At 34.0% G+C, this 17,283-nt stretch overlaps 1 protein-coding gene across 1 annotated transcript in view; it reads right to left on the reverse strand.

The window, feature by feature from the left end:
• The window catches only part of LOC135131133 (plexin-A2), a 67,028-nt gene extending 51,180 nt beyond the window's left edge, over nucleotides 1–15,848 (reverse strand). Inside the window, exons 1-2 of the mRNA XM_064058702.1 lie at nucleotides 15,407–15,848; nucleotides 7,998–9,157 (exon numbers count right to left, since the gene is read on the reverse strand). Coding sequence (XP_063914772.1) covers nucleotides 7,998–9,119 — 1,122 coding nt within the window. The 5' untranslated portion in view covers nucleotides 9,120–9,157; nucleotides 15,407–15,848. The remainder of the gene's footprint in view (nucleotides 1–7,997; nucleotides 9,158–15,406) is intronic.
• Nucleotides 15,849–17,283: the final 1,435 nt, after the last annotated feature.

Genomic DNA, 17,283 nt, shown 5'->3' on the forward strand with positions numbered 1-17,283 from the left:
GCATCTAATTTAATAGGTGCTTGGGTTGCAAATTAAAATTCTCGGGGTGGTCTCTTTAAAAGAAAATCAACAAAAGCTTTAAAATAATGGAATTCTGTATTACTAAGTTTAGTGTCGAGGATTTGGTAGTAAAGCCCATATTTCATAAATAAATATAAGAATAGAAATATGCCTAAAATATATGCCATAAAAGGTATGCACGTCTGACCACATACATAATGCACGCATTATTAGAGTTAATTCTATACATTATTAAATTGTTCCTCTGTTAAATTATCTCTAATCGAATGAAGTATTCGTTCGCAGTAATTTAAACCTTTTGTATATTGCTTAAAATATTTATCCAATGATGAAGTGGACATTCCTATACCGCATGTTTCATTCAATAAACTACAATGCAGTATCTGAGGATTTAAAAAACATTTACGAGAATTCTATATTCAACGAAAGATCATATTCTGTCGTAATTTCTACGATCTTGTTGGTTCAACAGTTATCTAGGCACTGTTATTAAACCGACTTTTCCCACAAAGCGTGTTCTCGGGGATCATAACAGCTCTTAAAGGTTATCTGGAACGTCGAGAAAATATTATTGGCCTTTCATAACAAATGTAATGCTGTCCAATATGGATAAAGCACGTTTTGTAAACACAAATATCCAATATCCTAAATGTTTTCAAAGTTGACACATTTGTGCTATAAAATTTTCAAAAAATATGTTTCCAGATCGAAAGCGGCAAAGAACGATTTCTCAAATAAGAGATTTTAGGATTGCTCTAAATCAAAACGGACACACTTTCTCGCAGATTCGAGTCATTTCCATAAAATTGGTGCGTTACGTGCGCTGGACGTGACGAACTCTGCAACGCCTGGTTTCCTGTTAAAGCGAAGCCTTATTTATCCTACGCACTTTTTAAAAATAGACTTCCTTTTCTAATTGGGCAGTTATTAAGTTTGATGTTCTCGGTCTTTACGAATACAACGCTTCACTTTGGACGCCGATGATTCTATTGTTTTTAGTGTATACTAAAATTTTTGCACCTTTTTCAAATTTTAGGGTAACTGAAAATTGCGACCATCCTACGGATGCACGTAAATGATCGATCACTTGTCAAAATATATGATTATAATGATAAAAATAAAACGTGCAATGGCGATCATGACACGCCAAACTATGAAATCTCGAGAATAATGTTGTTTGGAAACGTGAAGGATGCTAGTCTACCAACATGCGGTCCACGAACTGATCCCGTTAGAACCAAAGCTGGATATCTTATAAACGGAAGTATTGTCCACCAATCCAGTTCTATAATTACTGTTATAAACAAACAGAAAATGTACTATTTAAAACATCGCAAGGGACTGCAAAAAGATGGAAACAATAATTTGTTCTTCCACTGTTTAGTTCGTTTCGCTACATGATAATTAATCTAGTCGCAAATCTATTGTTATTGAGGTGCACATTAATCAGACGAAGCATCTAGTTAATTTTATCTGTTTAGAAGACAACAATTACTCCCTTGTCTGTTCCAGTCTTCCAGATTCTTGGAACAAGTAATGTATATATAAACAAGAGGGAAACGTCATCGTTCCGTTATTTATCAACCACTTGCCACATAAATTTACGCGGACGAAAGCACCTTCTCTTTCGATAAAGAAAAAAATCGCGTTCATAAACAGCATAGAATATTGCAACACTAATTCTTGTTTGTTTGGACAGACACATAAAAATTGTCATCTGTGGTGTTACTAAAGCAACTCAAAAATATTTACGTGTACTGCAAGGTGCTTATGCAACGGGAAGTGTTCACACATACTGAAAAAATTAGGCACCTTAAGCACTGTAATTAGATTTATATACTTACATATTACGCTTTTCAACGTTCCAACATCCCCACAAATAAGTAATTTATGTACCAACTTTCCAACATCTACAGGTTTTTCGGCAATTGTTACATTAACAGTTGGCATCAATAATGTTAAAGTATACTTACTGGTAATATATTTAATACCTTCAATACTTCCAGAAATCATACGCAATCAACATTCCAAATTTAATACGAAAACGTAAATATGAAATTTAAGCTTTTAAAGTTCTACTAACTTAGTCTTAGGTAGATAAAGTAGATCATGGACTTTCTAAAGATGTATTTTTGCGCCTTCAACGCAACGGAAATTAAGAAAACTGCGATTGTTTCGAGCTATTACAATGTAACAATGACAAACTAAACGAGTGTGTTGGTACTTTACTCTCACTTAAGTAAATGAGAATTTGTTCCACCCATAAAATGTGAAAGTATACAACTACTCTATAAATATTTTTCTAGTAATACTATAACGGTACTCTGCTTCGAGTTTCATCTACTTGAAGAATGAACAATAATAGGACGTTTTCTTCAAACTGCTAGAAACATCCGTCACACAAAATTAAAATGGTTGCGTCAAGTTTGAATGAAATAACATATTTGCATCGATATCAAGAACGTTAATGCTAAGTACAGTGAAACAATAATTAACAAATTAAGTTAAATCAGCTGATAATTCGTAACAGAACAAATACACAATTGCATACTAATATTTACTATCAACTCCTTGCAGTTCACGAAAACACACCCGTCTAAACCAAATCAAATATATATTTCAAATGGTTCTTGACCCCTATACTACGAAAAAAAATTGGTCCAAAGTTATTTTGATAAAATTTCCCTTTACAATTGTTGCACAATTTCGAGTTTTTTTTTTATCTGGATGCTCAAGGTAAAAACTCAATACGGATTCATAAACCATAAACGCAGGAGTATGTTATTTTAAAAAATTAAAACCGATACAGATGGCAGACAGAACGGAACATCTGTTTTCGTACTCTAGGGGTCATCAAATATCGAGAAAACATGAAAGTAGCCGGTCGCTCTCAAAATTAAAATTTATAATTTATAAGCATAACAAAGTAGACTTGTTTGATTATGCTTTATAATAATTTTAGATGTCTGTTTTTAAATTTAAATAGTTTCTGGCATTACGCGTTTAAAATATTTCCAAAAGGTCGACAATCTGAAAGATGAAAACTGCACCAGCAATGAAAGCCAAATTAAACCCTACTACACTTTCCTTAGCTAACGAGCAGAATGTAAAATGTGGGAGTAAGAAAAATTAAGGTAATTGAAATTATAGAAATGAAATATTGATTATTTTAACGGTTAGACTTGGTAGCCTCTTTATAAAACTGAAAGTCAGTGTTCGAATGAAGCAAAGACCGTCCTTGAATGGTATGTCACATGTGGCAAAACACGTTCTTAGTCTTTTGCCGAGGTCAATAGATAAAGAAAACAAAGCGAATAAAATAGAACTGTAGAATACAATTTCAGTACGGAACGACAATAGAAGTTTTCAAGGTGTCGGAATTAGAATTCAATTAGTTCATAATCTGTGCATTCTTGATTAACGCTAGGTAGGTTAAGCTATGAAATCTTCGAATCTTCCCAACTTTCTATAATGTATATTTTTTATTCCTGGAGTTCGCTAATTTAGTGCACGTACAAGAACTAAAGAGGTTCTTAATACTGAACACGAAGATTAAAACAATGGGGTGTGGCAGCAGCATCCGCATTATACTATAGATGTTTGCTACAGAGAATACATCTGACATTTAACAGCAAATCATCAACAGATCACACCGAACATTTCCGAATCGTCCTACGTGACGACGAACCGATAAAAACACCTCCACAATTTCAAATGGATATGAAAATGACTCTCGTATCTCGAAATTTTGATAAATGCCGGAATACCGAACATAAATCTCGAATGATGTGCAACAGGTACATGTTTTTTTAATAATAAGAGTACTATAATAAAAAACAAAAACGCACATAAATTGATATGGAAATTTAGTTCGTGTTCCTAGAACAAAACAGCCACACCCAACTGAAGACTGTACCTGACTAGTACACAAAGCCAAAGTCTTACGTACACAGTATTAAATCACACTTGTATTCAAATACTGAGTGAAAATTCCGGTTTTGAACAGAAAAACCAAACTACGAAAACTATCAGCATTTCGGTAATAAAACTGGCAATGGGTGGTGGAAACAAAAAGTTGGAAAAACTAATAATGGGCAAAATCATTAAACTACGTAACAAATATTAAAATGATTTTTCGTTCTATTCACTCCAGTAAAGGAGTCGACATCGAAAATAAAATGACAGTCGTGTACGTATACTATACAATTATATTATTTGGCCACTGGTAGGTCCATATATCATGAAAGAACAGGCAACACTCCGTAATGACATCTACTACGCTTGGGCCGGTTGTGTTTAAAGCTTTCCTAGAATATATAAAATACATTTTGTGTAAGATGTCACTAACACATTGTCTTCTCTAGAGCTAAAACAATGTATCAATTTCAAATAAGGATTGCAATTACTCGTGCGAAAAACTATAGAATGCTTTCCCTAATGTGGTTCTGAACAATGAGTAAACGACTCCGAATAGGATCCACTAGATTCGTATATTTCTGAACCTTATTTATGTAGTATAATTGGGGGAATTCGCAATTACTCTATCAAAAATGTGTTAATTTATGATTTCAGCGGAAACTACTATTAACATTTACAATAAATTATGAATAATTCCGACAAGACGTTGTTTTAAAATATACGAATAACCCGCGAATACAAAACTTCTACCTATCTTGTTATTTACTACGCTAATATTGATACAATATCGTGTCTCTAAGAAGGGGAAACATAGTCTAAACAGGAATACTAAAATATGATTTTTCATTTTTGTTCTCCAACACCGGATGTTGATAATATTTCTCTTGACTTGAGCTCGACGTGCTGCAAAAGTTTGAAAAAGCCCATTTTCTTGCCCTAATATTTCAGCATTAAAAATCACGTGCTTGTACGACTGCAGCAGCAAAACTTCAGCAACGTCTTGAAAAAAATTTGGTTGCTGTTACACCAAATGAAAAAGATCATGATTGATGCACCTTAAAATATAAATAAGGAAAATAATGTTCCATGGAAATAGAACTTTTTACGAGATCACTCTCAAAGAACGAGCAGTATATTACAGGGAAAATAAAATGAAAGAGAAATAGCAAACCGCCCAGAATGTGATCAAAAAGAAAGTTTACAATTTTAAATAGTCTTGTTAATTGTAATAATCTAGTAATTGACGAAGACCGCACAATATGCAGCACTTTCGAACAATATATTCTGCAATAATTTTTAACTTAAATATATGAACACATACGGCGGCCGATTTAAATATAAACTCATATGAAGAAACGCTTTCCGGCCGATACTGGTATAGAACAATAAGCGTCTTGCCTTGAAATACAGTCCAAAAATTTCCACTTTTTGAAAAATTGTAAAATTTGATTTTGCAATTTTGTTTTGTGTTAACCTCTATAAAATAAGAACACACATGAAGTAACCATTCCCCGGATGGACCCCATTACAATAGTTCTTTAACGTCCGCTCGGGAAGAAAAAAAAATGTGGAAGGTTATTTTGGCTTCCCTCACCTTTGAAGTACAACAGTACAACAAATCCCGTTTCTTTAAAATATAAAACAAATTCGATTTTGCGATTTTCCTTTTTTGTTTTGTGATAATCTTTATAAAATACAAAACAATATCAAATATGTATATTGGAAGCAGATAACTAACGGGAAAAAGTATATTATCATTATACATGTTTAACTTCGACTGTTTATGCTTATGGATCGAAAGAATGTCACGACTGACACGTCGCAATTTGTTTGATTTGAATGACTTTATCTCCTCAAAACAGGATTAAAATTATTAATTAACCCACAATAGAGCAAAATGTTCTCAATATTATTAATATAATTGTTATTTTACCATTATTAAAAATAGACGGGCGTAATATACAGTATCTCACATTTTCGAAAAATGAGGTGACTCGTTCTTAATTTGACCAATAAAAAACTGATCGAAGGTTACTTCGACAGCACTTCCCTGAATATAACGATGTGTATGTAACGTTGCTGATTTAATCAATAAAATGTTTTGAATGCAATCACGAGTATAGGAGACTTATCATATTTTGCAGATTTTAGATAGGATTTATTCGGCAATATTTTGAGGTTCCGTCATCAATATGGGGAGGGGGACGGGTAAACAGAGATATTTTGATTAAACAATTACCATGTCTGTGATAACTTAAAAGCCTCTGCAAGATTTCAAAGCATTCGGTTATGCAGTTCCTCATTTAATCAAGTAAATATCTAGACTCGTTCATTATTTTTTTTAATCATCCTGTATAAGCAAATCTAAAAACTATGAATGCAATGATAAATCACAAGTATAGGAAACGGGAGAGTACTTTTTCGTACTCTAGGGGACATAAAACGTCAAGAAAACATAAAAGTGCCATTCATCTGATGGATTCAATTACTATATTTCCTTAGCTTACACTCGGAAAGTAAAAATTGGTCAAGTTGTTTAGAGAGAACTTCCCTCACCCCTGAAATGCAGGCGAACAAATACAGATTCTTGTAAAAATTGATATGTAAGAATTTTTTAATGTATATGTAAAAGAGCATGTGCATTTCAAGTGAGTTTTTCTATAACAAAATTTTGTGATGACGTCATTAACACTCCATCAAGGACAGATATCAATTTGAATAAGTGCAGTGTAATACTAATAATAACAGTACTGTACACACAAATTTTCGAAATAATGGGACCAGCCGTTCATTTGGTCAATAAAATGTACTGCATCATTCACCCTGTATTTTAAAAAATATGAATGCATTCATAAATCACGAGTACACATTCAGAACATTTTACATATTTTAGATTTATTCGACAAAATTTTGAGAAGACGTCATCAATATTTCGGGAGGAGATTAACGGATAAATTTTGATTAACGGTTTATCTTGAAACGTTTGCAAGAATTTAGAGCATTCGGTTTTGCAGTTTCAAAGGTAATTTTCGGAGCAAACAAACGGAAACGAGAGACCCATTGTTTCGTACTCTACGCGTCCTGTAACGTTCAGAAAACATGAAAGTAGCCATTCGTCGAATGGACCCTATTACAATGCTTCCATAACTTACGCTAACGGAGTAAAAATCGAATTAGGAGTGTTTGTGCCTCTGTAACGCGTGATACTCTATTAACGTCGGCAAGTTGTGAACTACATAATAAGAAGTTTTGTATTCAGTGTGAAAGACGACAGTTCAAATACATATATACTTAAATAAATTCGTTCTGAGACAGACCACACTAGTTTGTAAAATAAAGTGGTAGTTCTGTATTTCATTCAACCCGATTTTTTTTTTACATCTATATATATACATATATATAAATAAACACCAAAGTGTTTTATAGCATTGTAATAACAATAATTTCATTTATATTTAAAAAAATATAAGTCTGTGTCGCGACGCTAGTTAAAAGCAATGGCTTTACAAGATTTCAGTATTTGTATCCGTTCTCTGTTACATAGCACAAATACAAAATATTACTGAAGAAAAAACCAGTTAGATGGTAAAGACAAAATTTCGATACAAAAATTTGAAGATACTTGTGTTATTGAGATCATCAATCTAAGAGATTCCGTGTCGAATGTAAAAGACAATTGGAGGTGTGGTTTGGTGGAAGACATCAAAAGAAATGTGAAAAATAGTAAATAAAAAAGCATGCGTTTCCGTATTTAACATTTCCTTTGTGAAGAATGGAGTTATTAGACTGATTCCGGACTGGAAATGAGGGAGCAACAGTGCTTTCGGGGTCGACGCAGAGTACAATATGTCTTCTTTGATAAACAGATGAATGATCGAAGGACGAAGGTGAAGGAATAGTAAGAATTTAGCGTTTGGTGCGAGACGTCAGTCAGGGTCTAGCATAGCGAGGTCCCGGCGACGGCCGATCAATACCGGGAGCGGCAGTGCCGCTTCGCCGCCATGGGGGTGCGCAAATCGCAGATGTATATTCGTATACGTAATATATATTGTACTCACCGTAGGCACACATTGAAGGCTCGGCGAAATGAAGTCCAAGCCACGCTGACCCTTGCCACTGAAACAATGCTTGATATTCTGCATAAACTTTCGCCTGATGGCTTTCAGCGGGTAAACGCACAATGCGGATAAATCGGAGGGTTTGTTCGCGATCTGGGGGTCACCTTCACTAAACACTCCGAATAACACATCATCCTGAGCGGTGATACCCAAGTCCGCGGCCAAATCCGACCCGGCCTTCCCCACGTAGGCGGCTTGCACTAGGTTGTATTTGCGGCCACCTTGCGCCTCGCTGATGCAATCCATAGGAATCTCCGTGTAGGAATAATAGTTTTCGTCATCGTGACATACACGCACTAGCTTGCTTATAAACTGATTGGAACCGGTGTGACGCATCTGAGTTGTTAAAAAATAACTGAACCCTTCGGAGGCAAAACCGTAAACGTAGGTTATTGGATAACGTTCCCTAGCTAATGAATTGACAAACATTCTTGTTCCTGTGGTCACAGCAGTTTGAGCAATTGTGAACATTTTATCCTTATCCAAAGAGCGGCTACTAACAGCGGGCACCTCGGACCGATATGGCGAACCTAATGTAAACGTTACACCCACATACATCACTTGCGAAACTGGAGGATTCGGTGGTCCAGGAGCTATGAATGCCACCGTGGAAGCAGTTGCATTGTTGGCAACGACCGCCTCTCGCACTTCTCGAACTCCTTCTGATATGTTGTCGAGATTTCTAACCGAACATATTCCTTGGAACAGGCTTCCACAAGAGATTAGTCGCGTTGTGGTGTAGTCGATAACTAGTGCCTTGTTTACGTTATCGGTTAATTTTTTACTAAACGCAGACGTACATTCCAGAACCGAACAGTCATCTGAATCCATCTCTGGTCCCGTTTCTACAGAGATAACTAAGTCTAGATCTGGTGATAATTGATATAGACGGTTCACGGCACCGATATATACACGCCCTGTATTTTTATCCACGACAAGATGGTTGAATGCTTGCACCTTTGGATCGGTAAAAGTTTTGATAATGTCGTTGCTCGATGAAGCGGCTGCCGTCAACGCTGTGGCGGCCAGAGCCACGAATAATGTGAAAAGCGGCCGCTTCATAGCGGCACTGGCTCTCCAGGAACTTCAAGGCATGGGACCTGAAACACACATTGCATTAGTCGATTGTCATTTTTCATTAACGCGGCACACTAACGTCTACCGACAAACCTTACTTATTAACAGCAACCCATCGATTTTACTTACTCACTCCTTATAACGATCAACACCAGAAAAAACTGCCAACCCTTAAAACGCAATTAACGCTTACTACTTAACCGTACCTATAATCATATTTTGATTGAACAAACCCCCCCCCCCCCCCTCCTCCTCCTTAAACAAACACATTGAATGGTAGTCATGTAGTCTCCAAACTATAATACCTAGGTATATACCGCTAAACGACATTCGTAAAACCTGCGATGATGTTTCTCCATTAAATAGGACTAGTGAATTTTAAAAGAAAACAAACAATATATTTAATACAAAAACAAGTAAGTTGCGACCTATCCAAATACCAAGTTCGATCACCCCTCTCTCCCCGCATAAACACTACACTCAAAAGAACCAAATTATTCATTATTATTGACTCGATACGATTTAACGAAATTCAAGGAAATGTCCTGATTCGTTAAATTTCATCGCACGAAAAGTTAATCATCAGATTAAATTATTTTTTTTACAAACTGGCCGTAAATGTGCCATTTCTATATATCCATAACCATTTAAGCTATATACATATATTTTAAACGTTTTATTTATATACATATATATAAATAAATATATCGTCGTCGATCAATTTTACATAATGATCTGCTTCAACGAGTGCTAGATTCTCAACTGAACTTAAACATGTGACTATAGTATGCATACCCACGTGAACTCGGTATTATCTTAACCAATGTTTTATTGTTCGTTAAACTGATACAATTTGTTACTAATATGAAAATAATAATTGCCTTCTTGTTTTGCGTACATACAGCTCAACACCAAATACGAAAGATCTTCGATCGGTCAAGCATTTATTGTGTAACAATTACTTCTCAGTTGCACTTTAAATACAGGTTCACAGACAGCAAGCCTCAAGAGTTCAGTCAACTGGAATAAGCTATAACGCATACTTACGTACGGAGTGACCCACGCCTTTAGACACAGATTAAAAAAATGGTCCAAAGTTATTTAGACAGAACTTCTTTCGCCCCTGAAGTACAATAAAACACATACTTCAGCTTTTCCGAAAAATTATAAAATTTGATTATGCGAATTGATGAATACCCCGATTATAATTAAACTATTAAAATTAAAATAGAGGTGGATTATCAAACTACAGGTAAAGTAGCATTCGATATTGTACGTTTAAAGTGAGAGTTACATAACATTTTGTGTAACGGCATCAACACAGCAGAGGTAAATATTTCAGTATGTATAGCAGCACAATGGCTAATATGCATAAATTTAGTAAATACTTTATAGTGAAATTTTCAAGTACTACTGGTTTTCATATGCATAAAAAAAAGGTTTAACTTACAAATATAGACATAATGCTAACTAGTTCAAACATTTTCGAGTTTTTGCTTAATTTTCCAGTAAATACCCAGTCCTTTATGCATAAAAAAAATTTTTACTTGAAATGATAAGTAACAATTTGTAACATTTCAAGCTGCTTTTTAGTAAACTTACGTAATTTAACCGCATGAATTGCCCTTTAGTTGACAACACCTTATAGATATCCAAAAAAAACCCTGTGGAACAATATTTTAATAAAGTACACAAGAAAAATAGAGTCGTCATTGAAATATGTTTTGGACAATTATAAAAACGCTTCCAATTTTAATGAGTTCATCTCGGAAGGGTACATATCAAACATACCAGTTTCATGTTTTTCGTTCAGCATGTCTCGAAATGTTTAAACCATAAAAATATTTTTTCTCACATTTTACCTGAAGAAGACAAAGACATTGTCGAAAACAGCAATGACAACAATAATAAAATTCCAGGTATAGAACAACGTAGGGATGAATGGTACAACAGATTATTTTAAGAACTATTTATGAAACTTATCTACACCTTTGGTGTAATATGTAATGCCGGATTCTCTCTGTTGCTACCATCCAGCAGATTTAGAAACCGATTCTTCTCAAGACTTTAGAACAATTTTCTTGTCTCCCGTTCGTTTACCATCTGTTTTCTCTTTTAATTCCGTTTTCATCTTATTCATTTTCTTCAAGACTTTGCTGTCTGATATACCTTGCTCAAAATTTGTCATGCATTCTTTCTAAAATTGATTTAAAGCTTCTTTTTTTGTCTCTTACATTTATCATCTGTGACTTGTTGAACAAAAAATCATGAACTTCAAACCCGTATGGTCTTTTCGATGACAGAATAATCAATTTTATGGAAGACAGTAGTTATCCGGTTTATGGCAACTCAGTTTTATAAAAATTCAAGTATTTAAGGGAAAAACCAGAAGTGTTTACTCAGTAGTAAAACTTCTACTTTTAGTATTTACTGCCGACCATTTGCTTTTGCTTAAAAGGTTTTAGTAAATACTTAATTTTATCCATATCAGCCATTGTTATAACATACTAGAATCGCATGCACTGATCTCGTGAGGATCGAATGAATAGTTTTACTAAAACCCCCACAACAAGTGTTTTCTAACCAATTTAAACGCTATGTTCATTATTCGCAGGATGTTATTACTGCATCTATTCGGCGATTCTAGTATAAAAGCAACAATATTGTTTCCATAATGTCGGAAATATTAGATACACCGTTTTTTATTTAATCGGTAAAATTAACTGCTTCATTCATTAATCCTTTTCAGATACTCTAAAAAAATAAGTAGAAATTAAAAAAACCGCATTTCAATGAAATTTATTTTGTAAAATTTTGTGACATCCCCATGTTCACGTTAATTTTAATACGTTCGAATTCGCAGTAATCCGTTTTGTACTTTCTAAGTTAAAGAGCAAAGTTTTGTTATTAAAAAAAAAATGTTTTTTTTTATTCAGATTTTTCTTTCGAACCTACCCGCGTGGAGTTTTGCAGGCTAAAAACGGTGGTGAAAACCGCGAATTGAAGTTTCCATAAATAATTGAGATATTGAATTTTAAAAATACATAAGTTATGAAAAATTTCTGCAAAATTTTACGGTTATGATAAACTGTTAAAAAAACTGCCTCAGTTGTGAACAAATTATATTTAAAATTTCATAACAGGAAGTCTGTTAATAGTGGAGATATCACATTAAAAATGTATTGTATACTCCACAAGAGCTAAAGGCAGCGACTGGCTTTAAACATCTTGAAAACATGAAATGGCAATTCGTTACGTGGACGTTATTACCAGAGGGTGGACTACAGCGGGTAACTTTCAAGTGGTCCAGAATCTCCCGCTCCAGATGCATACAAGTAAGCTTCGATTGCAATTTAAATCTATCCTCGCAAAAAAGCAGACTTAACTTTTAAGTCCAAAAAAGTACGAACTTCTATCAATAATCACAATATATTTAAAAAGAATAAGAATGATAGTGGGACCGAAGATAATAAAGAAGAAAGCAGATCCCGGATGAATCACGAAATACAAGAATGAATGGAACACGAGAACATAGTCAAAGTAATAAAAGCCCAGAGAATAAGGTGGTATGGGCACATAAAGAGCAGAGAGAAGGAAAATCTGATTAAAATAATTACAGAGTGGATGCCGCCGGGGAAAAAACAAAGGAAAGACCAAAACTAAGATGGAAGAGAATTTAAGAAAAATTGAATAAAAAATTGATAGACATGACATAGGACAGAATGTAAAGGACAGAAAGGTGGGGAAAAAAGTAGTAGAACGGGCGAAAACGCACCAGAAGTTATGAAGAAAAGAAACGAAAGAAGAGGGACGAAAAGGATCTTTTAAGTGAAAAGGACTACAAATTACACGAAACTGTATACCCATCATATCCATATTTATGAATAAACATTTGCACAGGAGCGAGATGAAGATGAGTCAAGCGAAAATAGGGTCAGAAAAAAAATATATTTTACTCATGTTTTATGTACAAGTATCAATTTAAACAATTTGTTTCTTATAAAAAGAATGAACATTAGCGACTATTATTATTATTATTATTTTTAATAAATACTTATGCAAGTGATTATATTGTGGTTACTTTTGCAATTTTCTGAAAATACTGGATAGGACTAGACAAATATCTTACTCAGGGGACACTATGGCAAAACAATAAATATGGTCACACTAGCTTGTGACTTCATCCGTGTCCCTGTGCTCTAAAGCTGATCGAATTAGTTTAGAGTCAACTAAAAAACTGGATACGTAAATCCAACATTACACCTTCATTAAAATCATTGGTTGTGGAAACATTTCGAAAAAAAATCCGAGTAAACTAATTTCATACTTTAGATTAGAGTAACTGCCCATTAGGGTGGCGTGACAATTGTCGAAACAAGTAAAAAAAGATACAATATATCCTCCATTAGCCCTTACCTTTAACAACGCCTTCAAAATTCAAAAATACACAAACCGTCAAGATCCATGCAAGAACATTTTGTTGGTGTCCAAGAACGAAGCTGCATTTTCCTGTGTTCTCATCCAAAAGTTACGGTTTAAAAAAAATGAAGTATTATTTTCTCTATTCACTGTATAATCACATAATTCGCGCAAAAATGTAAAAATTTTCAAGTTAATTTCTAAATAACACGTTTTCTCATGTCTAAAATACCAGTACACCAGCAGATATTTATTTCCTTAGCAACTCTTTTAAGGTCACTGTGCTCAAATAAAAGAATACGTGACCAGTTTCTACTAGAAGTAAAACTGATATAGAAATACAATTGAAAAACCCAATAAAAATTAACAACAATTTCTCATTGGAATGACAGGTTCAGTGTTTTACTTTTTGTTTATTATGGATTTTGTCGAAAGGCATATACTTCCAAGTATAACAAATTCTCCAAAAGGAACGATTTTATTTATTTTTTTTTTTTAACATACCTACATGCATAAATTCCTTTCGCTTATAGGAAACTATTGTCTTGAATACTTGATTTTTTTTCTTTTTGCGTTAGCTGTAATGTTCACCGTCTTAGCGTCTAAACTCTTAACACGAAACAATAAAAACAGTTGATGTGTGATCAGCGTCTACTCTATTAGGTCTATTTTCAAAGTCACTCTTTTTAGCCATTATTAATATTCGCCAATTCTAATGGTTAAATGGCAGTTCAACTACCAACTCCTCTATTTCATACAGGTTATTTTAAATTGTTCACTAAAAGAAAACGAAACATACTATTAAACATTTATCCCAAAGACAAACTTTTGACAATACAATTTGTTAAAATTGGCTAGTTTCTTAAAATGATGACTTTTCATGCATAAAAAAAAAGTGTCATAAGTTACGCAAACTGTTGCGTATAAGAAAATTCGTTTAGGTCCACATTTTCGAAGTTGTAATTATGGCGCCATTTTCCGTTGCGATGATTGGCTGTTGTAAGTTGCGCTTTTGTAAGTTCTCCATTCTGTACTCTTTTTTACGTCACGATTAACAAACCATTCAAAAATTTCTCGTTTGACCAAAAAAAAAACTACAAAGTTAAAACATTTAGTCCGTCAGTCCAATATCACCATTTCTGCCAGCTAAATGCAAAATTACGAGAGTACGTACATTTAATGATTTTAATGCGTTCAGCTGAAGCAACATTTTAATGGATTATTTATGTAGTTTACAAAAATATACTTGCACGGTGAAAACAATGGTCGCGTGTTATTTATTTTAAAACAAATAATGCGAAATCGGTTTAATTGCGTAAGAAATCATTTTGAACTAATAAGATGATCGACGGAGGCGTAACGAGTGAAGTTGCCGAAATGTGGTTTTGTAGTGTATACGTGCGAAGTCCATAATTGTTGGGAGGGATGTACTTGGATGAATGACAAAGAATGAGTACAGTCACATTTACCGGTGAATAGTACAATCCGGGAGAGGGGGCTCCCGGTACACGAAACATATGTTTACATTCTTTATGAATTTAATCATCTGAATGTGTCGATCGGATTATTTTGCAGACAATAACGGAGTATGTATCTCGAATGTTTGCATTGTTGAACAGAACGAGTAAACGAATAATGTACGGAAAATCAATATAGTTGGAGAATTTTGGGAAAACACTAATAAATACAACAGATGCAAAAATCTAGACCAACGTTATTGTAAGTCGTAGATACTGTTATGGAATGCAACTGTGGTCTGCGACACCAACATTGAACAGCTTCGTTTCTCCACTTACATTCAACAACGAACTTAACAGAATCGTAGATATATTTATACATATCGTTTCATTTACCTATATAATATCCATTCCCCAAAGGAAGTGAAACTCAGTGCAACCCACTTACACACATTACACTTTAAGGTTACATCCAGTTTTTTTCTTTTTATAAAAATTTCGTTATTAATCACTAAGTTGTGTAATTTTGTTCAGAACCACTGTTCTGTTCACTAGTTCCTCACAATTCCTAAAACAAGCTGTACGTACACAATACACTGGTTTGAACTTCACTGCATCTGCGAGAACTATTTAGGTTAGAATCTGTTGGATCCAGAATGTTGCCTTATTCTTCGTTGTACGCTTTTCTGTTGGCCCAAACTCGAACCTGACTTGTATTTAAAGTAATTTAGATAAGATAATTAATGTTTATTTATAACTGAACACACCACCGGTACCACAAACTTTAGCCAGCCTACGAAACACTCTTCAACACAACAACCGCGTTATAAGACTTGTTCAAAAACTGAAGCTAGTTGCTCACCCCACCCTAACTCTGTCGGCACCAGAGCGCTTGCGCTCACCTGTTATTCATGGGCGTTTGTGCTAAATATTCCAAAACTTGGAGGGTTTTTCTTCAAACGTCGTTATTTTTTCTTGCAAAAATTTAATAATCAACGTCTTCATCAAGACAGTTTTCATCAGTGGCCTGGCTTTATTTTAAATTTACACATAAATAAATAATTATATACTACATAGTTATGTATTGATACGGTATATCTGTCTCATCCTTTCGCGCTACAAAGTTATTGTGGCTATTCGTTTCATTAGTAATCATAATACGAAGACTGTGTTAATTATACAGCAAGTACAATACTTCATGTAATCAGCAAAATATGTTGTAAAAAAATCGATACATAACATGCCTTCGGAACAAGCGTTGTTTGTGTAAAATTTCGTATTCCAATGTTTTGAATATTTTTTATCAGTACTAAAAAGTTGCTAATATTTAAATAGATCTCAAATAAAATTTGAAAGAAAAAGAAAAAGAGTACTTATTTGAAAGTGAATACTTTCCATCAAAATTCCATGTGTAAAAACGCAAACAAATTATTATAGATTATTATTTTACAAGGCGGCATCTTTTTACGCATGTCACAATATAAAATTCAAACTGGATTTACTTAACAAAAGTCTAAAATGATGTCATCAAGTTTTTGCAGGGAATGAGCAGATATACAGGCAGACGAAAACGAGAAACTGATATTGTCATATCTACAAGTTGTGACACGTCGAGAAACATGCAGTCAGACATTCCTCACAGTGGCCTTTTGCGCTCGAAAAGCAAGTGGGTACATAATTATACAACTGAAAACAATTGATTGCTTTTCAACCACTACTGGAAGTAAACAAATAAATTTTGTTTGTTTTTCTGTAATTCATAAACTGATGTTAGTGTTAAAAAAAACATTCACGCAATTTTCAGGAGGATTTTTTCATAGAATAATGTGTACCTACGTCTAAGACTAAAATTATTACTTTAAGACACGTCAGAATATTAATAATTTAATCTCATCTTAAATGTACATACATCACAACCTACTCTTCTGTAAGTACATAACAAATTAATCTCTATTTTTAACTCCACATATAAGGGTTACCTCAGAAATTAAAATCAGAGATTAGAAGATGTGCATGAGAGAAGTTTCAGACAACAGTATCAACGAGGAAGTACCTATTGTAATAATGTTAATAGTGTCCATCCGACGCATGATTACTTTCTTGTTTTCTAGACGTTTGGTGACCCCTAGAGTACGAAACTTCTGTTTATCTATCTCTCTGACCATCTCCTATCTCTGAAACTGCTGAACCAATTGTTATTAAATTTTATGTTTATTTTAGAAATATCGTATAGATGGTAGAACGTTAACCAAAATTATTCTAACCATCCCGAC

Source organism: Zophobas morio, unplaced genomic scaffold (assembly GCF_036711695.1).
Source record: "Zophobas morio isolate AGI-343-1 ecotype UQ-CSIRO unplaced genomic scaffold, CSIRO_AGI_Zmor_V1 ptg000019l, whole genome shotgun sequence".
In the NCBI taxonomy this organism is placed as follows: Eukaryota; Metazoa; Arthropoda; class Insecta; order Coleoptera; family Tenebrionidae; genus Zophobas; species Zophobas morio.